Source organism: Cannabis sativa, chromosome 9 (genome assembly GCF_029168945.1).
Source record: "Cannabis sativa cultivar Pink pepper isolate KNU-18-1 chromosome 9, ASM2916894v1, whole genome shotgun sequence".
Lineage (NCBI taxonomy): Eukaryota > Viridiplantae > Streptophyta > Magnoliopsida > Rosales > Cannabaceae > Cannabis > Cannabis sativa.
The window spans coordinates 16,770,636-16,797,468 of NC_083609.1; the positions used below are offsets into that span (position 1 = coordinate 16,770,636).

Below are 26,833 nucleotides of genomic sequence, written 5' to 3' on the forward strand. Positions count from 1 at the left end.
AGGGAAGTACAACGTACTATGTTAGAAATATTGAATCAGCTAGAACATTCTAAGCATAATAGCCGACCAAGTGCCCAGCCGATTGGGGTAGATTAACTAGCGATATGGCAACCAACTAGGATCAGCTAGATTCTTCTCAAAAATAACGAAAGGCAACAACCTGGATGGACCAACACACCAGTGAGGATTGAATTGTTCTAGATCGATAAAATTAACTCTCAAATTCCTAAAGACCAGGTCATTATTGGTCCCTAAAATCAAGGGATTGGAAGAATATTCAGCTTTTATTGAGTATTTTATAATTAGTACTATTTATTGACTTATAGGTCTATAAATAGTGGCTTATTTCAATGAAGTGAGGACCCGAATTTTAATTTTCAAGAGATCTCTTTCGTTGCTAAAATGATATCTTGGTAATCCTTAGAGAATTATTGAGAAACTCACTTGAGAGAGGTTCAAGTGATCTTGATAATTCTACAAGTAATACCAAAAAAGAGGAGTAGGTTATAGTCATACAATTGGAGCCGAACCTTTATAAATTATTTTTGTCATTTATTTGCTTATATTTATCTTACAATCGTAAAGTTTTATTATTGTAATATTGACTCTGTATCATTGGCAAAAATTTTAGTCAACAATACCCAAGATAGAATTTTTATTCGAGTAAAGAAATCATGTGTATGAAGTTAAATTTCAACTTGGGTGCCTATGTTAATGGGGGGTGTCAACTTGGGCGCCCCTCCAGATGGCTTTGTTCGCTGTCCGAGAGCATTTGTATCTTCGTATTTGATGAAAACAAAATAAATGCTCGGGAAACACATTCAATTTGCATGTTGGAAGCGCCCCAGGCTGACATATGTCGAACTAGGCACCTATAGCTAGGGAAGATGCCAACGTGGGCCCTGAGTCTGAGTTGAAACTACATGTAATCTGTCTTTTTTATCTTCAATATTCTTTCTGCTAAAAAGTACTCACACTAATCTAGTTTCGTCTAATTCAGCTGAGTTTTACTTAGTGAACTTGAGTTGGGTGACTTGGCATTGGGAGCTGCACATAGTCAAGCTGGGGGCTGGTCTAGGTTTTGTGCCCCTCCTGGGCACAATTTGTAAAGCCTCAAGTGCTCACATCATTCCTTGTTAGATTTAAGGAATTGAGGTCCAAAGAAGTTCTCGAAAGCCTAAACCCTAGCCATTGTGTGCCCAAGGGTGTTGGTACCTACCTGGGTGTCTCCTTGGTAGGGTTTGTCTCGAAATTGGTTTCAGGGTTCGGGGCTTGATTGTGACATGTCTTCATGTTCTTTGTCTTAGTTATTGAGTTGTTTACTTGGACTATTGAAGGATGAAGCTTAGAAAGATTTTGTGGGATCCAAGCCTCTTCCTAGGCGCCCCCAATGTGTAGGTGACACTGTTCTATCTTGGGAAGTGGAGCCTTGATTTGTTTTTTTCGTGCCACATGTTGAAAACAGTGTCCACATCATCAAGTTAAATTTTTAGGTGAGCATACAACAATTCTTTTACATTACACCAGATATTAGTTTTTCTATTTTTTTTTCTACATATCATTTAAATAATATATTTTTGATATATATATAATATAAAGAGTAATTTGCGGCAAAAATACCTAAGTTTTATGCCGAGTAACAGATAAATACCTAAGTCCTATTTTTGGCGGTATAAATACCTTCCGTCACTACTCTGGAACTTCCGTAGGTACCTCTCCGTTTTTTGCATTGTAATGTGCCAGGTGTCGTACCATGTTATTAAAATGTATGCCACATCACTCACACCACTTAAACTTAACTATGCCACAACATACATTAAAAGCCATCTTAAAATAAAAATTAAATATTAAATTTGTTACACAAATAATGTCAATTTAAATTATTAAAAAAATAACTTTTAATTAAAACTGATTTATAATCTAAATGAGGAAAGAATAAATGAAATAATTAAAATTAAATTTTACATTTAAATTAAAAACAAAACAAAATTGCTCCTCAGTTTCTGAAAAGAGAGCAGTTACCATTTTTGCAAAAAAATCCCAAACTTTCTTGAGAGAGTCGAGAGAAACTTAGGGTTCGACTTGAAGACGAACGAACATTGACCGAAGGTTGAAGACGATCGAAGGTTCGACTGTAAAACGCAACAGTCCAAGGTTCAAGACGATCGAAGATTGAAGTAAAACGGGACAGTGTCGAGGGTATGGCCTTTTACAAGGACGATGGAGGTGATCCCCCTAACTACGGTAAGTTTCCCTTTAGTAATTTCTTTTGTCAGTTTTGAAAGTGGAATTGATGGGTTCTCTCTTACTTTTAGTATTGTTGTGTGATAGGGTTTTAAAAAGAAAATGATGGGGATTAGGAAGTGTGTGTGCTCTGTTATAAAAATGTGTGTTTTTTTTTTTTTTGTAGTATTGTTCAGTTAATAGTGATGGGTTTTGTTTTCTTCTGTTCCATTTGACATACAGAAATGCTATTTTTGGGGGTTTGGGTTACAACACACTACACGAGCAAATGGTTGGTGGGAATTAGAATAAGAATCTTTAAAGCTTATGGTTAGGGTTTTGTGTTGCTATTATTGCAACTTTATGCATGTGCACCTACTAAAAGTGGGGTCCATAGTTGACCAAATTTTTTTTACTTAATTTTGTGTTTGGTATGTTTGGGAGATGCTAATTAGTTGCTTCCCCTGTGATCTGCCTATTTTTTTTTTTGTTGAAATTGACTTTGACAGGTGATAATTTAGACTACTTGACACTTGCAATCCACCATGGGGGCATGTTCTTCACACCCTTTGGTAATAGGAAATATGAGGGTGGGAAGGTTAATTACTTTGATAGGATTGATAAGGAGCAGATGAGCAGGGTGTTCATAGAAGGTTTTGTGTTGTCTCTAGGTTACAAATTGCCATTTGGTATGCTGTATAAGGCCAAAGATAGAGCTCTGAGAAATGGTTCCATGATTTTGGATGATAGAGATGTCCAATCTATCCTATACAAAATGGAAAGGAGGAAGTGGACAGAGATGGATGTTTATTTGGTCATGCTTGAGATGACACTGGAATTGGAATGGAAAAATGACCCAACTGCTGTGCCTCATGTTCCAGAGCTACCAACCAAGCTTCAACACTGTGTGATTGAGGAATTGCCACCAGATGCTGATCTGGTGGCTGATGTAGTGGGCATACCAGAACCCATAGGCAAAGAAAAAGATAGCAGAGGCAGTAAGGGTAAGGGAATTGAGGTGATTGAAATAAGTAGCTCCTCTGAAGAATCAGTTGATGAGGATGATACGGATGATGAGGATGATGCCATGGATGATGATATGGATGATGAGGATGGCCTAGAAGAGTCAGATTATGAAGGATATTGTAGTGATGACTATGTCATCTTTGATGGTTGTGGACCACAATGGGAAGACCCTGAGATTCAAGATGCAGGGGAAGATGCACCTCCAGTTGATACCCAACCTGGTAGAGAAGATGAAGACCCACTTATATACCAAACCCCTACAGATGAGCCAAGAATTCACCAACCCACCATAAATGATCCAATGATGTATGAGTCCAACACATTTGAACCAACACCACCTCAGCCTACTATATTTGACACAACACTAGACTTTCCCACTGCATTTGACCCAACACCACATCAGGCCCAACCATTTGACCCAATACCACCTCAGCCCACTACATTAGATCTAACACCACCTCAGCCCACTGCAGTTGACCCAACACCACCTCAGCCCACTACATTAGACCCAATACCACCCCATCCCAATCCATTTCACCCAAGTGTTGACATACCACTAAACCAGCCCAATGTTATTGACCCAACAACATCACAACACCAAGACAGAAATGGGACACAACAGGCCAATGATGAACAAGATTTTGAGTTTCATGAGGAGGAATATGAGCAAGATGTCCAAGTTGAGAGGAATATAGCCAAGCCAACAGATCCTAGCAAATGGTGGTCAAGTGTCACTAATTTTTCCAGTCAAGGTGGTGAGGGTAATGAGTGTGAAGGAGATGGAGTTGAAAGTGAAGATGACTTGCAAAGTTTAGCAAGTGATGATGAGGAAGGTGAGCTTAGGAAAAATTCAAGACCTGAGTATAATCCACAGTGTGACAAGGCCTGTTTTCAGTTTAAGAAAGGGATGATTTTTGCAACTGTTGAAGTTTTTAGAAAGGCCCTTAAAGAACATTTTATTGCTAATGACAGGGACTTCAAGTACATTAGTAATGACCAAAGAAGAGTGAGGGCCACGTGTAAAGGTAACGATTGTGAGTGGCTGATTTTTGCATCTAGGGTTAACTCAGATGAGTCAACTTTTCAAGTCAAAAAGCTAGAAGAGGAGCACACATGTGGAATAGTCCTTGACAATAGGCTTGCAAATTCAGATTTCTTTGCCAGACATTTCCTGGACAGCTTCAGATTAAACCCAAGTTTGCAGTTCATAGCCTTCAAGGAGATGGTGTCAGACACTAAATTGTCCAGGGTCAGTAAATGGACTTTTTACAGGGCTAAGAACATTGCCCTAGAGATGTTGGAAGGATCTGTGGCCGACCAATATGCTATTCTGGATGACTATTGCAAGCAAATACTGCTAACCAATCCTGGTAATACTGCCAAGATCCAGACTAAGTTGGAAGGTGATCAAAGGGTGTTTGAAAGGGTGTACATTTGCTTAAAAGCTTGCAACGATGGGTTCAGAAATGGGTGTAGGCCTCTGATTTGTCTGGATGGAACATTCTTGAAAGGATATTGCAAGGGTTTGTTGCTGGTTGCTGTTGGGATAGGTCCTGAGAATGCCATCTACCCTATTGCCTATGCTATATGTGAGAAGGAAACAACTGATTCCTGGACTTGGTTTTGTGAACTGCTAATCCAAGATCTAGACAAGGAGAGGACAGATTTGTACACACTAATGAGTGACAAGCAGAAAGGTTTTGATAATGCTGTTGGGAGGGTTTTCACTGGTTCAACTGTTAGGCATTGTGTGAGGCACCTTCATTCCAATTTTAAGAAGGACCATCCTCGTTTGTTGATGAAGCAGATGTTGTGGGCAGCTGCTAGAGCAACCACTATACCAGAGTTTGAGAGGAAAATGGCAGAAATCAAGGAAGTTAATCAGGCTGCATACAATTGGTTAGCTGCTAAGCCACCAACAGAGTGGACAAAGGCCTATTTCTCAAAAGGTGTCAAGTGTGATGTCCTCCTCAACAACCTGTGTGAGTCTTTCAACAATGCAATACTTGAGGCTAGAGACAAGCCCATAATAACCCTGTTGGAGAAGTTAAGATATTGACTCATGTGTAGGTTTCAAAAGAAAAGAGAGAGTGTGAAGAAATGGAAAGAGGAATATGGGAGAAACATATGGAAAATCATGGAGAAAAACAAGAAAATTACTTCAAATTGTCTAGTAACACAGTCAACAGAAGTAATTTTCCAAGTGGACTGTCCTGGTACAGTTAGCTATGCTGTGAACTTAATTGAAAAAACCTGCAGCTGCAGAAGGTACCAACTTAGTGGAATACCATGTGGTCATGCATTAGCAACCATATGGCAAGCAGGGCATCAAGTGAAAGATTATGTCTCACACTTTTACAAGAAAGAGATGATGGTGAAGGCCTATGAAGGTGTCATACACCCAATGCCAGGACCACAGTTTTGGCCAAGATCGGGTCTCAATCCAATTCAACCACCAGCTGAGACAAACCTACCAGGAAGGCCAAAAAAGAAGAGAAGGAGAGATGTGGATGAACCACCAGCAGCAAATTCAACCACTTTAAGAAGATTTGGACAAGTTCACAAATGCAGTAGGTGTGGTGTTCGTGGCTATAATGCAAAAAAGTGTCAAGCTGATCCAACTACACAAGTTATTTTTTCTCATTTAACAACTACACTGGTTGAAACTTGTTATAACCCTATACCTGTTAGAGTCATGAATCTATGTTAGTGCAGGTTCCAACTTGTCTCACACTTGCACTTTTATGTTATTATGCTTAAAAATGTAAAACTAAGTTATACATTAGCTTTTCAATTCAATTAATGTTTGGATTAATATATGTCTAACTAATAATTTAATTTTACAGCCTGCTCAGCCAAAGGAAAGGGGGAGACCACCATCTGCCAATCCAACTGATGCAACCAAGAAAAGAAAGGAAAGGTTGATGAAGCAAAGGCAAAGGGATAATGCTGCTAGGCTCTCTGCTAATGCGCAAATATTTAGGGATTTATGATGGAAGTTTTTTGTTGTAATTTGGTGAACTTTATGCCAATTTAACATATTAACATTAACTATGTTACCTAATGTATCTACCTAATTTCATGTGTGGCAATTTGGTGGACTTGATGTCATTTTGTGTCCACCCTTCTGATGCCATTAAACTATGTTATGTATTTTGTTTAAAAAGCACAAGTATTAGGTCTTTTTGAAACTTTGTGTATTTGGATAAGGATTTCAATTCTGTAGGGTACAAATTTATATCTTTTGTCCACACTTTGTATCTGATGATGCAAACTTAAGGGTTGTATCTTTTGATTTATTGTATGGTTAAGGGTTGTCTCTTTTAATTAAGTTTATGGTATGAATTAATGGTAATGTTCAAAACTATGATTATTTACCTTTGTAAAATACTAATTATAAATCAAAACCCAAACAATTCATGCAATATCACTTAACAAAAAAGAGTAATTCATTCATACATAAAAGAGTCATTCATTCATACATTAAAGCTTACTAGTACAATTCTTAACCTTCTTCATTTCAGACCAACATTACATAGAGTACAACTATAACTACACAACCTAAAAACCAAATCCAATAATTATCTTTTCCCCTTTCAAATGCAGATGTGCTTTCATTATAATCTTCCAAAGGTGCATGACTGTGATGACTACTACAATGAGTAGCAACATCTCCATTTGTACAAACTCCATGGCTGCAAGGGGCTGTTCTTTGTTGATGCACAGAACAGTACCCCATCGAAACTTCATGCCCACTCCAATCTCCATGGATACAACATCCACCTCCACAATTTCGAAACATCTCCCTGTCAACCCACTCGAAAAAATCGCACCCACCATTCCTCTGAAACACAAAACAATCAACACCCAAAATAAGAGGGGGAAAGTTTCAGAAAATTGAAAAAAATACTAGCTTCACACACTAACAATGGTGAAGCACTTGAAAAAACCCCTCGGGCTGCCAGAATTTTTGGGAAAAGAGAACATACCTTATGGATTGGGCAGCACTTGAACCTTCTCCTAGGATTCTTCATCGTCATAGAGGTGCGAATCGCAACTTCCAATGGTGGTTTACAATCGCAAAACTACCGTCCCATTGCGTCACTGTCACCTTCGAGCTTACAACAATGGTGGAAAAGTTTTGCCTCAGATTATTTAGGTTTGAGTTATATAAAATATTTATTTTTTTTTCTAAGTATTTTTATTTTGATTTTAAGAGGGTTTAATTAATCTTAGGGTATTATTATTAGGGTTTTTAATGTATGTTGTGACATGGTTAAGTTTAAGTGGTGTGAGTGATGTGGCATACATTTTAATGACATGGCACGACACCTGGCACATTACAATGCAAAAAACGGAAAGGTACCTACGGAAGTTCCAGAGTAGTGACGGAAGGTATTTATACCGCCAAAAATAGGACTTAGGTATTTATCTGCTACTCTCCTCTCTCTTCTTATTACTCTTACCTCTCACAACACTTCAACCTTCCTATTTCTTCATCGTTGTTCGTGATCGCATCCCCAGTACTTATTTCTCCATCGTTTTGATCCTCCAACAAACTATCACGGTAAATATCTCTCTGGTTTTCTTTTTTCTTTTTTGTAGACTGAATTCATTCCATTTTATATAGCCGTATTTCTAAATTATGTGAATTGTGATAGTGTTTTAGTTGGTGTATATACTGTTGGATATAATCTGTGTGATTCGTGAAAGAATTGGTTATATTAAGGACCAGTGATCACGATTTTGAAGCAACTTTTCTGTAGTTTAATACCTCTTGATCAGATTCATTGTTCAAGTTACCTTAAGAGTTTTCTATTTCAATTTTCTTTGCCTATCGTTTGTTGCTGTAAATGAGTTCAATGTTTTTCTTTCTTTTGTTTCACAACTCTTTTTTATTCTTTCTTTTTTCAATGTTTTCTTTTTTTGTTATAGGTTTGTTTTATATTGATTTTGTTCTATTTTGCGCCATTATTTATGGCTTTGGCGCCTTACAAGGCTTTAGCACCTATTATATGGTTGGGCCCCTAATTATTTAGGGTAGTTTGTTTACATTTTTATGTTTTTCGGTATTGAATGTATAAGAAAATTTTGACACATCAATATTTTAAAGTTAATAAGTTATGCACTATACAGATTTATTAGTCGGAATAAAAGGATTATTTTCGTTAAGGTATGTTTTAAAGAATATTTTTAATTGAAATAATGTTTAAGAGTGTTTACTTTAAACGCTAATTCCTATTAGCTATCTTTTGGTTTATATTTTTTTTAGGAATTTTCAGCATAAAAGGAAAGTGTTTAGAATTTTAGTGTTGAGATTCTAATATTATAATTAATTAAGTAAATTGAAGAAAAAGAATCTTGAGGATCTTGTAATAAAGGGAGGTGGAAACACTAATGGTCTAATGAGAATATATTGGTTCAGATATATTTGGGAAGTCAAATTATTATAAAAATTTGGTTTGTTGTCAATATTTTGGGAATGTACCAAAATTATTATATTTATTTGTGTTTTTAAAGAAATTCTGGATGAGTGGCATTAGTTTTTTGATGGAAGAAATGGAAGTACAAATTTGATGGATGAGCTGCGCCATTGTTTATGGATTTAGTGCCTTTTAAGGTTTTCACGCATGATTTATGCATTTGGTCCTTTAATTATTTAGGGTAATTGGTTAAAATTACAAGATATCATGAATTGTAAAAATATTATAAAATTTAATAGCTAACAATTATGGTATATAATTATGAGATTATTGCCTTATTAGTTTATTATAGATAACATAATATTAATTTTGGGTATATAAATTATAAATATGAATTTATTATAGATAACATAATATTATAGATAACATAATATTAATTTGGTATATAAATTATAAATGTGGGACTTTTCAAAAAAAAAAAAAAAATTATAAATGTGGGATTTTGTAATAAATTAGAGGTAGGGACATTAATTGTGAATTGAGTATACTTTGTTTTTTTTATTTTTTATTTTTGGGAAGATATCGAAATTAATAGGAAGTAAATGCTAATGAAGATTGAGATTATTGCCTTATTAGTTGTATAGGAAGATACTAATATGAATAGTTTTATAATAATTTGAATGGTATAATAATTAGGAGGTTATCTATTTAAATAATAAATAAGGAAGCATTATGTCATAATACCGAATTGGATTAATTAATATTAATTTAATATTATTAATTAAATGTATGATGAAGTGGTATTAGGAAAATGGTACTTTTGAATGTGAAAAGTGCAATCTTAAGTTTTAAGGATATTAATACAATTTTAGTTTAATTTAGGTTGAATAAAGATTATAGATACCATGTTTTACGCTATAAATAAAATAATAAATAATTTGACTTACTAAAGAATTTTGACATGTTTTATTCTATAAATAAGTCATATTTTTAAGAGATAAAATGAAATAATTAGTATATAATATTTTGAATATTTAAGGAATAATGGATATTAAAAGGAAAATTTTATTTATGTTTGATTTTAAAAGAGTAAGAGTAAGGAATAGGGATCCTATGAAGGTTATGAAGTAGAATGCTATAATTTAGTTGTCACTAGCCAAAGGGTAATCCCTTTGGCTAGTTCAAAGGGTAATCCCTTTGGCTAGTTCTAGTATTTTATAGGGAGATCTAGTTGCTTAGTCTTGGTGGTTGGTTGATTCTCTTCAATTTGAATAGTTTTCTAATTAAAGTTTTCTGCTGTTTTTTGATATTTTTTTTTAGGTGGAACTTCAGTATTTATTGAGTTAGGAGCGTTGTTTGAAGATGTTATAGCTTTATTGTCTAAATTTCCGGGGGCAGTTTTGTCCCATGGGGCTCGCTCTATGATTTTAGCGGCCCATGGTTGGCAAAGCATGCTCTGCGGTTAGACGATGAGCTATCCTGGTTCGAGGAGGTTCCAGCGCCGGTGGCGGACATGGGCGTCGTAAATTCATGAGTGATTTAAATCACTTTGTCAAAAAAAAAAAAAAATACATAATAATTAAATTAGAATAAAATATAATTTAAATGCCACTAAAATATTAATAAAGGAGGAATAGTTCTTCCAATTTGAAGAAAATAGAAATTCTTTAAAGTAGAGAATTCATTTACATCATCGGTTTTAAGATGACTATGGTAATTAGCAAATAAAATAAATAACAATGGTAACTAAGTGCTGTTCAAACCTCTATTAGCAAATATGCTTTTTATTAAAGCTCACTAACTATGGTAATTAGCAAATAAAATAAATAACAATGATAACTAATTAAGTGCTGTTCAAACCTATGAGTTTTTGTACAGAGGTGTATGAGAAAAAATCTGTCAATTAGGAGCAGCTAGACGTTTTTCCAGTCCCTGATTATTGGGGATTTCAGAGATTGTGACCCAATCCATTCCCTCTTCAGGTTTTTGTAAACGCTGCTCGAGTATTGGACAATTATGAATAGTCAAAACACCCTTCGTTCCAATGAAGTTTGGAAGAGTAGCAAGCTTGTGACAGTTGGAAATTTTCAAGGATACAAGAGATGGCATTATGGTGGTTTTGTATTTGAACTTTGGTGAGGGGGTAGTTGTGTAGGAGGACTCTGGAGCTGAGTATGAGATTAAGAAGTCTGATAAGCTAAGCAAACTCGTGTAATTGAAATCTGACCACTTTTCCCATTTGGCCAAATCTCGAAAACAAAGTTCTTCTAGCTTCGGAAATGACTCGGAGAAGTTTTCTTCAGCTTCCGACGTTCCAAAAAACTCTGGTCCGACTGTTTCTAGATTTCCCATGGCCTCTACATGGAGGACTCTAAGAGAGGGTAACATTCCACAAGGTGGTAACTTTTTACATTCATGGCAATCTTTCAGTACGAGCCTTGTCAAATTCTCTAGACAAACTAACCAATTCGGAAAAGTTGCACCAACGTATTCTCTAATCTCAAGGGAATGCAACCATGGAGGTGGCTGGAGGGCTTCAAGTAAAGCTAGCGACACATGATGTTTTCTTTGTGAATCATTGTTTCTTCGACAGAAATTTAGCTCCAAACCGACCAAGTTTTGCAGGGACACAATCTTTGCCTTGTTGGCCTCGACCGCGTCTTCTTCGTTTCCAATGTCACGTATCTGTAGATTTCCTCGGCACTGTTTTAGCTTACTCAGATCTCCAAGTTTCATTGCTTTACTATTTTTGTTAAAGCCATTAGAAGAACTTGGAACGACGAACAAATCCAGTGTTTCAAGGGAAGTTAGTCTCTCAATCTCTATAGGCAATTCCTCTAGCTGATCACACCCCCGAAGGTAAAGATGCTGCAAATTTACTAGCTCCTCCATTCGTTCAGGCAGTCTTCGAAGTTTGACACATCCATTCAATCTCAAAGTTTGCAGATTCTGTAAACTGCAGAGCTGGTTTGGCAACTCCTTCAACCATAAATTATTTGATAAATTAAGATACCTCAAACGAGTCAGCTTCTCAGTCCCCCGCTGCAGTTTTTGAAGGTCGCAACCAATCAAAGACAATGTCCGAAGATTACTCGAGAGTTTGGAAAGCGAATCATGGTTCACGAGATTTGAAAGTTCATCCGAGCCAGTTGCATAGATCGTACGAAATTTCAAGGTCTTAGAGCTTCTTGTGGCAAACCGAACGAATCCATGGATTACATCATTCATTTTCCATTTTGTAAAATTTCCATGAAAGTTATTGGTTTCGATTTTCTGAAACATAATGGACCGCATTACCAAACTCTTAAAGCAGTTCTCACCCCTCTGAAAACTTTTCTTATCACTTCCCAAATAACCTTGCGACATCCATAGCTGAATAAGATCATCCTTATCAATCTCGAAATCAGTTGGCAAAATAGAACAATACAACAAGCAGCATTTTTCTAAAGGGGACAAATCATAATAACAAGACAAGAGTGTATCAACAACACTCTGCCTAACATCACTCAATTCCCACAACTGAGTTTTCAAAACACCATACCATTCTTCTTCACTGCTTTTCGATCGCAACAAATTCCCATAAGCCTTGGCAATAAGAGGAACACCCTTGCAGTTGTTCTTGACAATTTTCTTGCCAATTTCTTTTAATTGTTGGAACTGGTGCACTGGCAACCCTTCAGAGAAAGCTAGACTTCTAGTTATGTACCAACATGACTCGTTAGATAATCTATCAAGGAATATCATGTGAGTTGTTGCTTTCATCATGACAGCAACCTTTTTGTTTCCTGTTGTCACCATAACTTTACTTCCCTGAGCACCATTATTTAGAGATCCCTCTAGTGCTACCCACTTGCTCCTATCTTCATTCCATACATTGTCTAAAACTAGAAGGAATCGCTTTCCTTGAACAAGCGTTTTAACACAATTCAGTAAACTTTCCAACTCAGTCAAATTTGGACAAATTCCCTTGATGCCGTAAATGATATCTTTTGCAATTACAGTGATATCAAAGGAATCACCTACATGGACCCAAATTCTCAGGTCAAAGTAAGTCTTGACCTCACTATGATCGTACACAAATTTGGCCAGAGTAGTCTTCCCAATTCCACCCATTCCCACAATAGGAATGATACGAAGGCGTTTCTCCTCCATAAACAACTCCTTCATTAAAGCAAGCGTCTCCTTTTCCCTCCCACGAACTTTAATTCTACGATAACGACGAACTGAGGTAGTCATTTCTGGTTCTCTTTCAGTGGAACTACTTCTTTCAAAGGCCAGTGTTTTTTGTTCAGAGATAATCACATCTAACTTTTTGTTGAGCTCAATGATTTTGCAGGCAGTTGTGATCTTATTAATGGTTATTGAGCTAGTAGATGATGGTATACATGAGAGGCTTATTAACTTCTTTGAAGAACAATCGGTATTAGTAGTGCTTTGATCACCAGCTTTGTGGTTCTCAGCAATGGATTTGAACTCCTCGAACATGCTATCAGCCTCGTAGCAAAAGTCTTCAACCTTATGCACCCATTGCTTAACAGACACATCAGAGAACTGGATTTGATCGGCAATGGTGAGAGCAGTTTGGACCTGTGCAAGTTTGAATGAGAGCTTCTCAACTTCCTCCATGACACTTCTGCCTAGTTTTCTTAGTTGATTTGTGAATAACTGCTGCACAAGCCTGGATATCATAAATTCAGCCATGCTTCAACGTCTTCAAAAAATTAGAAATTAAGAAGATTGGTGGATTGATATATCACGAACAAGTGGAAAGATTGAAGAAAAGGAGAGAAGAATCTGTAACTTTTATATTTGTGTGGGATTAAAATGAAATGTATTACAAACAAGAAGATGCATTCCACATTTCCAGTCGTGGGAAGCACCTCTAAGAAAACTAAAATATATTTTTGTATGTTGGACTTGAAAAAAAATTAAGAAAGAAAAGAAGGTGAAATTAATTATAGGCTAATTAGGATTTTGACAAGTACTAAATCCCCTGAACTATTGCGATTGTTGGATTTAAGGATTTTGTTGAATTTTATTCAATTTTACTAAACCATACTCCTCAGACTTTGATATCTACCATATTATACCCCTCGAACTTTGACATGTATTTAATTATGCCCTCTGAACTTTCATCCATCTTAGATTTTTTTACTAATATTGGAAAAAAGTTTTTAAATTCAACAATCTTAATAGTTCAGGGAACATTTTTAACGACCTTAAAAGTTCAAGGACATAATTTAGTACGTGTCAAAGTTAGGGGCAAAAATCTTAATTAGCCTTAATTATATTATTTGCATGACTTTACTAAACTAATGTGGCACGCTACAGTCTTCAGAAATTACAAGTATAATAATAAGTCATGATTGATCAAGTTCTTTTAAAAAAAATGCTAGCCAAAATGGGTAGGTTAGAAAATATTTTTTAGTAAAATAAAATAATAACAATTACGTATATTAGATAATAAGGGGCAGCAAAAAGTCAACTGAATATATATTTTCAATTTATTTTAATAAGGTAAACACCATTTATTTTATTTCAATTTATTTTAATAAAGTCAGATTAACTGGCTGGCTTATACGTATATTAATTATTGTTTATCATTAATAAAAAAGAGGTGTATTAATTAGCACGTATTACAGTTTTGATAAGGAATTTAATATTCAGACTATAATATATGAATTTTAATGAATTGCCAACTTCTACCTATTTTTTAATTTTAAGGTCGATGTGTATTTGTACTTATATTGTATATAATTCATATATACAATATAGAACATGGACCTAATAGTTTTGAATAGGTCCTAACCATTTCCAATAGTAACACCTGGTGTGGAATCTATATTATTTTAGTGTAAATTTTTTTATTTTTTGGCCCAACAATTTTAATAATGTACACTAAATATCCTACTAATACATATCTTTTACTTAAAAGATCTCATATTTTATACTATTTACATTAATAGCTTAAAATAATTAATTTGTGATATAATTATATTATGGATACTAGTAAAAATTTAAAATTTTAAAATAATTTAGTAAAATAAAATATTTATTAAATCAATTAAAACTTACACATTTTTGTAAAAAAGAAGGAAGTTTAAAAAAATAATACCTACATAATTTAATTTTCCAAATTATTATGGTGTTCCCACATATAATCAATTAATGCATTTCGAAAGATATAGTGAGCATCCATATTCTTGATTTGTCTATGTAGACCAAGAAAATATAAGAAACTAACATTTTCATTTGATATAATTTCAACTTTGGGAGTTGGTGCTTCTATCTGATTCCCGATTAATGGCTCAATGTCACGGTCATCGTCAAAGATCATATTGTGCATAATAATGCAAGCGATCATTATATCATGTAATACATTTTTTTTTTCAAAAACGTGTCAGGCTCGATACAATTTCAAATTTCGATTGAAGAACTCCAAATGCACGTTCGATATCTTTTCTACACGCTTATTGTTTCATTGCAAATAGTTTATTTTTTGGACCACGTGGATCGTGTATAGTTTAAACAAGAGTAGACTATTTTGGGTAAATACTATTAGCTAAATAATATCGCATATCAACTCTCTTCCTTTAATGATATAATGAGTTGGAGGAGCAATACCTTGAGAAAGATTGGAAAAAAATGAGATGCCTCTAACACATTGATATCATTGTTGGAACTTGGCAGTCCGAAAAATGTATACCATATCCAAAGATCATAGTCTGCCACAACCTTAAGAATAATAGTTGGGGATCCACTACGACTCGCATATTGGCCTGCCCAAGCTGTTGGACAATTTTTCTATTTCTAATTCATACAATCTAGACTACCCCACATTTTTGGAAAACCACGTTGTTCACCAATACGAAGTAACCTTGCAATATCATCAGCATTAGGTGATCTTAGATATTTTTTTGCAAACACCTCGACAACAACACAACAAAATCTCTTCAAAATTTCAATTGTTGTGGACTCACTTATTTTAATGTATTCATTAGTAAAATCAGCCGGTACACCATGTGCCATCATTCGAAACACAACTGTTATTTTTTGAAGAGTAGACAATCCAAGAACACCAGTAGCATCAACAATACGAAAAAAATAAACTTCAAGACATTCAAAATTTTTGTCGAAACATAAAAATCATTGTACTATGGGGTATCAATAAAATAATCTATAAATAAATTGCGATAAAAAATTTCCTTATCTCGATATATAAATCTACCACCTGGAATTGATCCTCTACAAATGTATTAGTTGTTGTCTTGATTTAGATGATGAACAAGGTGAAAATTTTTATTAGCTCTCATGTGAATGATTGCTGTTTCTTCTGCATGAATCTCATCAATATCATTAATTATTTTCTCCTCATCTAAGGAAGAATTATCAGATGAAAAGTGGAGTGCAAAATTAAAACTCACGATTGAAGATAGATTCAAAAGATGATGTATATTTTACGTGTGGTGTTTATATTATAAAAATATAGTAAATTACCATGATTAATTAAAAATTTGTCTTATTCTAAATTTATTAGTCTAATATTCCAATAATTAATAATTTGTCTTATTCAATCATGTGAATAGCGTAGTCAATAACATATCACAATTTGTTATAACTTTATTTATCTGGATATATTTGTTGCATAGCAAGTGATCAGGATTATTTTTGTTTTGTATGTGATGACAAAGTCATTATGTGAACATGTAATTAACTCTATCTCAGTGTCACTTACATCCCCGTCGCATCATTTTTCTTTTACACATATTTAATTCAAGCTATAATTTATTTCTTTTACGTTCTCTCACAAAATAATAACTACTCATTGTACTCAAAGAAGTTCTTAATACACAAACAAAGATGATATGTATCTATGTCTTATTTATGTTGATATTTCTGAAAATTCTATAATAAATAAAAACTAATTCAGTGACCAATTTTGGTCTCGGGTCGCGAATAATTTCAATAATTCCAAACCTTCGTATGTCACTCAAGATAGAAACAAAAGATCATTGCATGCTTGAATGTTATTGATCTTTAAAGCTATTTCCAAATTCAGAGGATGCAGAAGACAAATTGAAGGATTAAATCCAAGTGTTGCATCTCAATAGGATATCGTAAGTACTTGTAACATTTAAATTATTATTAATGTTTGTTATTTTTATTCATTTTTAATGTTATATTTTATAATTTTTGTAGTTGAATTGAGCCAAGATTCTACTAGCTCAAGATAAAAATTACAAGAAAGGTTTCAAATTTGATCATGTTTGGGATATACTTAAGGATATGGAAAAATTTACAGATAACATCAATGCTACAAAAAATATTGACCCAGTGTATTCCAAGTCTCCCCAAACTGCATCTCATGGACTTTCATCGTTTTCAGTAGACAAATTAGATGATAATGATGATGACGGAGGTAATTCATCTAAATGACCCATTGGGGTACAAGAAAGTAAAATCAAAAAGAAAAAATAATAAATAATTTTGTACTATTGTCGAAACCATTAAAGAAGAAAATCAACAACTCATTGAAATATTTAGTTGGAGCAACTCCACTAGAGAAAAAAATTACAAAATTCAAAAGCAAAGATTGGCTTTAAAAGAAAATCAAGAAGAGAACAAAATCTTATTGAAAGATTTAGATTCTATAGTTGATCTTAATATACGCGATATTTTTTTAAAATGAGCAAACATGGATTATGCAAAAAAGAGATTACTAACAATATCAAGCATCTCAAGAATATCAAGTTTCCCAAAATACATCAAGTCCATATAGAAAATATTTTGATATTCTTTAAGGCTAAGATTCTTAAGTGATCATATTAAATTATTTTCACTTAATGTTTATTTTTATTTACGTTGTTCTTTTTAGCTTTATAACTTAGTGTTATGTTACTTTATTTTATTTAATATTAATATTAATATTTTTGTTATTGTTATTTTATATTTTCTAAGATGTTAGTGTTTTAATTAAATCAATAATTATTATTTTTGTAATAAATTTTTATTTGAGGAGTAAAATATAAGATTATTTTTAAAAATAAATTAAAAATAGGGTTAGAATGCACAAAAAAAGTCTAACACCAAATTAATGTAGATTCAAAATTCAACATTATTAATGATGTAAAATTTGGTGTACACAAATTTGGTGCACAATTTGGTGTGCCATTAGAGTGAATGGTGTAAAGATTCAATACCATTTTAGTGAAATGGTCCACCATTAGAAATGCTCTAAAGCAAGCTACGAGTTTTATTTATATTTATAGCTAGACTATTACTGGAATATTACTTATGAGAGGGGAGCACATCTCTATTTATTTTTGTCAACGCTTATGAATCTTACATATTGAATAAAATAGCAACATCTTCCTTTGAATTTTTCCCCATCACATGTTAGAGATTTTAGATGATCAAAATCTATTACTTTTTAATTGTAAAATAATATTAATTACATAATCAGAACACACTATATGTATATATTAAAAAAAATAGAATAGATGAATATAAAATACAATATTATATAATATTTATGTATAATATAAAAAAAAGAATATCACTCACTCACAATTATTATTAAAAATTTAATTTTTAGTCATAATAAAAATTGTGGCTAAAAATAAAAAATATCGTGACTAAAAGTTTTAGTCACAATTTTTTCTTGTGATAGCATTGTGACTAAAATGTTCGTGATTAAATATTTTAGTCACAATAAAAATAATATTGTGACTAAAAAAGTCACTTTTAGTCACAACTAATCTTTGTAACTAAATATCATTACAATTAGTCATAATCACTTTTTAGCCACAAATTATTTATCTTTAGTGATTATATTTATTGTCACTCATATTTATTTAGTGACATACTAATATTTTTTTAGCCACAACCTAAATATATTTAGCCACAAAAAAAAATTGTGACTAATATTTCTTTAGTCACAACAAAAAATTGTGGCTAAGATTTCTTTAGTCACAACAAAAATTGTGACTAATATTTCTTTAGTTACAACAAAAAATTGTGGCTGATATTTTTTTAGTCACAATAAAAAATTGTGACTAATATTTCTTTAGTTACAACAAAAGTTTATTACTAATACTAGTTGATCCACAATTTTTTATTGTCACTAATATTCTTGTAGTTGCAACTCATTGTTTATCTAAAATAAAATGTGTAGATATTTTTTAGGGTAGATATTTGATAGTGATGACATTAGTAATTTTGTTTATTAAATATATTCTACAACATTCTTCTCAAAATTAAGTCACATAAAAACAAGGCAAACAAACTCAAAACCCAATTGAAATGATTCATTCATCAATTTGACCCTTTAATGATTTCTTAAAATTCAATCCAAAAACTAAGTAACATCAAATCAAACTAAACAACCAAATCATCAAAAACATAATATTTTTTTTACCGAGCTCCATCATGCAATGCTTGTTGTTCTAATCCTCTCTGCGAATTATGTAACATCACAATTGCTTGTCCCTAAACAATTCATACTAAATTTATCTAATTTTAAATTTACAAACAACTTACGAAAACTTAGGTAATACAATAAATAGAAATTTAAGTAAAAGGAAGCAAAATAGATATGAGTCACATTCAAGATATATAAGAGAAGCAAGACACTAATTAAGTTAATCTTTGTAAAAAAGAAGAAAATAAAAAAAGTTATAAAATAATTTAAAAAAAAAATCATCAAGTATGGAGACTAACCCATCAAGTATAGGCCAAGTCTTCAAAATCATCATCCTCAAATAAAGAATTTAGTGTGTCATTGTGTGATTGCGATCGAGAACCATTCATTTCTCTCATAAATTTTTCAAAAATTAGTTGCATTGCCTCACATTTCTCTTTTAAAGCATCACATTTGGCTTCATAATGTGCTATTATTTTACTTAATTTTTTATCCATTTCTTTCTTCTTTCATTTTTTTCCTTTTTTATTTCTTGGCTGCCTTCCAAGTTGAGCCAAATCATTGTAAATGGAAAAGCTTTTCTAAACCTAAAATAGATGAGAAAATTTCATCTTCATTTGTTGAAGTAGTTCCATCCTTTGAGAGTTTACTAGTAACATCATCATTATATTTTGCCTTAAAAAGATTAAATGACACGTGACTTTATTAATAGTATTGTGTTATCAAAAAGTTATTTCAGAACAAAGAAAATTTTGGAAGAAAAATAATATAACAATCAAGAATCTAAAAGATTATGTTAATTACTATTTGAAAAACCGTGTTTTTGCAAATGTCAGTTGTATATAAGAAAATATAAAAACTGGAAGCGTTTGCAGAAGCAGAAAGTAATTCTGCTACAACAAAACGGAACAGGCAGAATATAAAATATTTGCAGAAAAATAAATAACTTGACACAAGAGATTTATACGTGGTATCAGTGTTCTCCCGAACACTCCTAGTCCACGGGGCCACGTCCAGAGAATAAAATCAATTAATAAAGTATCAAAATTACAAAGACAATTGACTTAAACAAGTTTAGACTCCCTCTAAAGTATTGCCGCAATCCTTTGTAATCCACTTTATGAATCTGACTTCTTAAAACACCTTCAAGCCCGAACTCCCTTCGTCTTTGAAGTGTGAGTGCTTACTTCCTCCCGAAGTAAGGCTTCAACAAGTCTTCTCCCGAAGACCAAGTGCTTACTTTTTCCCGAAGTAAGGCTTTACCAAGTCTTCTCCCGAAGACCAATCTCTTGTTCAGTCAAGTAGTTCTTCACAACCTCTAGGACACAGTAAGAACAGAAATAAAACAACTAGAACCTAGATGAACAACTAGGCTCTCACAAAACAAAGAAACACTCTTCTCTCAAAAAGATAAATGCAAAAAATGATTAATGGAAGAGCTGATCCGAATGGCTGCTCTCTAGGCTCTATTTATAGAACATAGAAACCTTAGAGACAGCCACAAGTTCGAATCTACAGCTGTACAAAAACTTTCCTAAGTAAACACGATCTGCAGCATCAGATTCGGATGCTGACGCAGCAGATCAGACCAGAAACGGGAAACTTGCTAAAATCGGGTCCGATCCTCTAACAATGCTTGATACCTGCCAAAAACAGATTACATATTCTGATTGTATCAAGATACAATCGAAATCAATAAGGAAAATGCAATAATCAAAGTTTCCCTAAAAAAGACAACTTTCCAAAAGAGAATTGCTTCTCTTTTAAGGAGTTTCCAACAAAGAAAAGTTCAGCTGAAAGTGCAACTTTCCTAACAAGGAAAAGAGCAACTATAAACCGAATTTACAAGGTAAGAAATCGGGTATGAATGCACAACAATCTTACCATAAAAGGAAAAATTATTTTGTCAACTAACTTGCCAAAAAAAGATTTTACACTATTAATCAACTTTGAATACTAGCTGCCCAAATAAAATAAGTTACCAACTTTTAATCGTCTATAATTATTATTAAGAAAGTGTAGGTAGAGGAGTGCCATATGATGGTATACGATTAATTGCCTATAAAAAGTAGTATTAAACTCGTAACCAATATTAGAAACAGAGGACCATATGAACGAACTAAATAAAAAATTTTATTTAAAGAAATAATATTATAGCTAGCTAGGCTTATATATATACACAATTTTATAAGTATGCTTTCAGAGTAAGGAATTGATCATGTAAAACTCTTAATCACAATACATAATATGATATCAACTTTTGAGCTATTTAATTACGGATTGAATAAATATATATCTTTTAAAAATCAACTGATAATGCTGTAGCATATAACTCAGGAGAAATTATATGTTGCTGGTTCTCAACATGTATGAGTAAAAAAAGGTCATACCATGATATTTTCTGAGGTAGAATCAACGCAAAATTTATCCTTATTTTTGTAAGCTATAATAAAAAATTCTCTAGCAGAAAGTTTTCTACCTTTCAATTTTTTCTATAATAACAATAAAAATAATATTTAATCTATATCAACTATATATAATAAGAAAATTTAAAACATTATCAACTATAATATCAAAATAGATGTAAAAAAGAAAGGGACTCATCAAAATTTATAATATTTTGTAAAGAAAATATATATTAAATACTTGATTAACTTTAATTCGCATAAAACTCTTAAAACTAAAAGTATGCGCCATATCCACATGAGATCGATTATTTATATTTCTTGAACTTATTTCTTGCAACATTATACTTACACAATTATGATTATGGCTAATATGTTCTCTTCTTTAGATTATGGTTAAGCTAAACAAACAACAATTCAGTATATAGTAATGGAATAAATTTAATTCTAATACAAACTAGTAAAATTAGTTTAATACCTTAAAATTTTCTAAAGACCAATAAGAAACAAGCCATTTCTATTGTTCTTTGGGAATCGATTTTGGATGACTTTGAGTCATCTTGTTGTCAAAGTATTTGACTTTCAGCTTATACATTCTACTTTGGTACCTCTCACGACATAGTTCCATGAAATTTTTTTTGTCTTTCTCTTTTACTTCAAATATTTCCTGCAATAATAAATTTTTTTAATTAAGTAATGAGTTGTATCATGCAAATTTAAAGGGGAGATAAAGAAGATTTTTTGTAAAAGGAAGCATTAAATTATACATTTTTATGGACAAAAAGGCTTTTCCCATATTGGATTACAATAGTATTCAGTAATCTTTAAAACTTACTTTTACAAGCTCTCAAATTTTGTCCCTTCTGAATTGCTCAATACAATCCCATGTTTGAACATTCAAAGGAGCATTTGAAGTATTTTTCAAAAGCATTCCAAGTTGAGTAATGAAATATTGAGCAATTTTCTCTATAGGTTTTCCCATCTTGAATTGTACAGGTACTTTCTTATTTTTGAATTCTTCTAACACCTTAAGATTGCGAGTTTCAAAACAAACTTTTTTCTTGACTGTATCTATTTTTTGAAATAGCACATGTTATTTAATATAAATAACCTAAAATGATGAACAAAAAAATTTGAATATTAATTTTTCCCATACCATCATTTTTTCCCAGTGTGTTTTGTTCGTCTCCACGTACAGTTGGTGAAGAAGTAATACTCTCTCTTGTAGATTGTTCTACATGTGGAGCTCCATCTCTTGTTGGAAAGACTTCACACATATGCTTTCTTTTAGATTTCTTTATCATGCTTCCTGTAATATACAAAAACATATAAAGAAAATGAAATACATAATATACTAAAGTAAAACTAATAATTTTAAAAATTTGTGTTGAAACATGAATAAATATATATACCTTAACAGTCTCTCTCTCTCTCTCTCTCTCTCTCTCTCTCTCTCTCTCTCTCTCTCTCTCTTCAAGTGGTATGAGAGCCTCCCGTGGTCGGTGTCATCAATGACTAGTGGAGCACCCCGTTGTCGTTGTAGTGTGGTCTCTTTTTTCTATCTGTGTATAATATATAGTAATATATTTTTCGTTTTTAGTCTTTTGTTACCTCAACTCAAATCTACCACGAGACATGTTCTTTCATCAAGTATGAGAAACAGAGAGATTGGAGAAGAAGAAGAGAGAAGTAGAGTTAATACTCTGTTATTCCTCTGTTACGTTCTTATTAATTGAATTAGAAAATGAATTACAATGATTTATATATTGAATAGCTAACCGACATTTAACCAAGGTGTAAAAGAGGATTAGGCAGTTGTAACAGTAGACAACTGTCATAACTAACAACTAACAAATATCCTAACTTCCTAATCTTGACAGCCCCCTTCAAGATGGAGTGTATATATTAGATACATTCATCTTGGCTACAATGTTTTGAAAAGGAGAAGGAAGTAAAGCCTTGGTGAAAATGTCCGCTAAGTTTTGTTGAGATTGAACGTGAAGTAACTTGAGTGTCCCTTGCTGAATTTTTTTTTCCGAATGAAGTGGTAATCGATTTCAACATGCTTTGTGCGTTCATGGTAAACAGTGTTGTCACAGTATAGAGTCGTAGGCTTGTTGAGGGAGACGCCAAAATCCTTCAGTAGAGCTATGAACCAAGTTACTTCAGACGTTGCATTGGCCATTGCACGGTATTCGGCTTCGGCAGAAGATCGAGAAACAACTTGTTGTTTTTTTGACTTCCAAGATAAAAGGGCTTGGCTAAGAAACACACAATAGCCGGATATGGATCGACGTGTGTCTTGGCATGTGCCCCAATCTGCAAAAAAAGAAAGTTGTACATTTGAAGGAGATAAACTAGTTTCAGCGAAGGCTAAAACATGTGGGGTGGTGTTGGATGGAAAAAAGAGGCCTTGTCCAGGAGTGCGTTTATGATATTGTAGGATTCAATGAGTAGCTTGGAGATGAGGCACTCTTGGACATGTTAAGAATTGACTGAGATGATTGACGACATAAGAAATATCTGGCCGTGTAATCGTGAGATATACCTAATTAAGCTTCTATAGGTAGTAGGATCGGGAAGAACCTTTCCTTTGTCCTTGTTGAGTTTAAGGTTAGGTTCCATTGGAGTGGAAGCTGGTTTAGCTCCAAGGTAACCTGTTTTCGCAAGGAGTTGTAAAGTGAATGGTCTTTGGGAGATGGATATTCCATTCTTTGTTCTTCCTACTTCTAATCCGAGAAAGAACCTTAAAGATCTTATATCTTTAAGTGTAAATTTTTTGTCCAGGAATTGTTTGAAGTGGGTGATAGCTAGTTGGTTATTGCTAGCAACTATGATATCATCAATGTAAATGAGGACAACAAGTAAGAGTGTGGGGTTGTTCTTGATAAAAAGAGAATTATCAGATAGAAATTGGTGAAATCCAGTAGATTTAAGGGTGGTACTTAGTTTTTCGTACCATTGTCTAGATGCTTGTTTAAGACCATAGATACTCTTGTTGAGTTTGCAAATAGAGTTTGGTGGGGCCTTATAACCCGGAGGGATCTTCATGTAGACCTCTTCATGGAGATCACCATGTAAAAAAGCATTGTTGATGTCGATTTGGTGAACATCCCAATTGTACATGGTAGCTAGTGCAAGGAAGATCTTGAGGGTGTTAAATTTTGCCACAGGGGCATATGTTTGGTCATAATCGATGCCTTGTTTTTGATTGAATCCTTTGGCTACCAAGCGAGCTTTGAATCGAATAACTTCACCTTTTTTATTGTATTTGACTTTGTAGACCCATTTGCATCCAATGGCTTTGTAGCCAGGAGGCAATTTGGCTACAGTCCAAGTATTATTTTTCTCAAGTGCTTCGGTTTCACTATCCATAGCCTTGAGCCAATGTGTGAATTGAGAAGCTTCTGAGTAAGAACGGGGTTCAATGTGAGAGTAGGCTGCTAGAACAACTGCTCGAAATTGAGGACTTAGTTTAGCATAGGATAAAACTTGTTCAATGGGGTAAGGTGTAGACGAGGTATGGCAAACATAATCTATTAAGTATTTAGGTTTGGTGATATGACGACCAATTTTGGATTGAGTTGGTATTTTGGTTGCTGAAGTTGTAGGTTTCTCTTGTGTACCTTGTGAAGATTCAACATGAAATTTGTTATTAGAATTGGTGTCATCGGGTTTGTCCAAGATATGTGGAATGTCTGCTGCTTTATCATCAATAGAAGCAGGCATTGTATTGTTTTTTGCCGGTGAATGACTGTCACCAGGATTAATTTCTGATGTGGGAATGACATCAGAGATCTGAATTTCTAGTGTGAGATTGTCACCAGGATTAATTTCTGATGCTGGGGAATTATAAGGTGCATTAGAAAGATCTGAATTTGACAAACTTGTGTCAATTGAGGGATCTGGTGTGGGAGAGACACCAGGTGGTGGGATGGGAGTTTTGGCCCAAGTTAGAGGGCTAAAAACTGGTTTTATGAGAGGCTGAAATAACTGGTGTATAGCAGTGGTAGACTACTGTCAAGTTAATGTGAAAATGTCCTCATAAAAAATAACATTGCGGGAGTGGTAGATTTGCTTGGTTTCAATGTCAAGTAAGGTGTAGGCTTTCATACCTTGGGGGTACCCAATGAAAATTGAGGCACGACTCCGAGGAGAAAATTTGTGCCTACTAGATGGACTAGATGGAAGAGTGGAGGCATAAGCTAAGCATCCAAAGGATCGAAGATGATCATAGAGGAGGGGGGGGGGGGGTTTGTGAAGTATCTCATAAGATGTGCATCCTTGAAGAACATTAGAAGGTGTTCTATTCATTAAGTAGGTAGCAGTGTGAATGAGATAAGACCAATAAGGGAGTGGTAAATGAGATTGGAAGCATAAAGCTCTAACAATGTTTAGAATATGTTGATGTTTTCTTTCCACAACTGAGTTTTGTTGGGGTCTTTCAACACATGAATGGTAATGAATAATGCCTTTAGAGGCATTAAGGCCTTGCATATTTAATTCTTTGGCATTGTCCAATCTAATGGCTTTGATAGGTTTTGAGTACTGTGTGCATGCCACATTATAGAACATAGGTATTATATTATGTACATCGGATTTATTTTTAAGCATGAATGTCCATGTGAGTCGGGATTTATCATCGACAATTGTAAGAAAGTATTTATAACCTTCAATACTTATTATGTTAAACGGTCCCCAAATATCCATGTGAATAAGATCGAATATGTTGTCAACAAAGTTGTTATTGTATATAAAGGTTAACCTTTTTTGTTTTGCAAGATGACAAATATGACAAAATTAATTCTTGGAGTTATTAGAACCAAATTCATGCTTTTATTGAAATTTTGAGAAATGTACATTAAGGGATGGCCAAGGCGTTTATGCCAATGGTCTCCATTATTGGTACAAAGTAAAGAACTAGTAGAACTAGCTAGTGGAAATGAATTTTGGAGCATGACATAGAGTTTCCCAAGTCTTCTAGCTGTCCCAATCACCACACTCAGAGAATGAGCCTGTAAAATACATAAATCATGGTTGAAAGACACCATGTTAGTGGTGTTGTGAAGGAAAGTAGGAATAGAAAACAAGTTTATGTTGAATGTAGGTTGTTGTATACCAAAATGGTACGTTTTACATTTATCAACTCGCAAGCGCACGAATCTTTATTGTAGTATTGAGATTGTGAAGAACGAGGTCGAACCCATGGGAATTGCGTGAAATCGAAGAAAATACTTATTTAATCTAAGCTAATAAAACTCTAACCTAGTTCCGAAAATGGTGAGGTTTTTGGTAACAAAATAAAATAAAATATTTAAACAATAAAAATGACAGTA

The 26,833-nt window shown here is 33.5% G+C and overlaps 2 protein-coding genes across 2 annotated transcripts; both read right to left on the minus strand.

The window, feature by feature from the left end:
• Positions 1 to 6,769: 6,769 nt before the first annotated feature.
• LOC133031269 (uncharacterized) lies at positions 6,770 to 8,361 on the minus strand. The gene is made up of 2 exons (XM_061104737.1): positions 7,239 to 8,361; positions 6,770 to 7,093 (listed from the first exon to the last, which is right to left on the minus strand). The coding sequence occupies exons 1-2, from the start codon at positions 7,287 to 7,289 to the stop codon at positions 6,770 to 6,772; spliced, it is 375 nt and encodes a 124-aa protein (XP_060960720.1). The 5' UTR covers positions 7,290 to 8,361.
• Positions 8,362 to 10,571: 2,210 nt separating this feature from the next.
• On the minus strand, positions 10,572 to 13,373 carry LOC115723735 (putative disease resistance protein RGA3). Its single transcript, XM_030653212.2, has one exon. The coding sequence runs from the start codon at positions 13,371 to 13,373 to the stop codon at positions 10,572 to 10,574; it is 2,802 nt and encodes a 933-aa protein (XP_030509072.2).
• Between the last annotated feature and the right edge of the window lie 13,460 nt (positions 13,374 to 26,833).

What these genes read in the sequence shown, in the direction of transcription:
- LOC133031269 (XM_061104737.1), bottom strand. Translation starts at nt 7,289, where the DNA reads ATGACGATGAAGAATCCTAGGAGAAGGTTCAAGTGCTGCCCAATCCAT. An exon ending in AGTGCTGCCCAATCCATAAG is followed by an intron (nt 7,094 to 7,238) that starts GTATGTTCTCTT and finishes TTTGTGTTTCAG; the next exon opens with AGGAATGGTGGGTGCGATTT.
- LOC115723735 (XM_030653212.2), bottom strand. Translation starts at nt 13,373, where the DNA reads ATGGCTGAATTTATGATATCCAGGCTTGTGCAGCAGTTATTCACAAAT.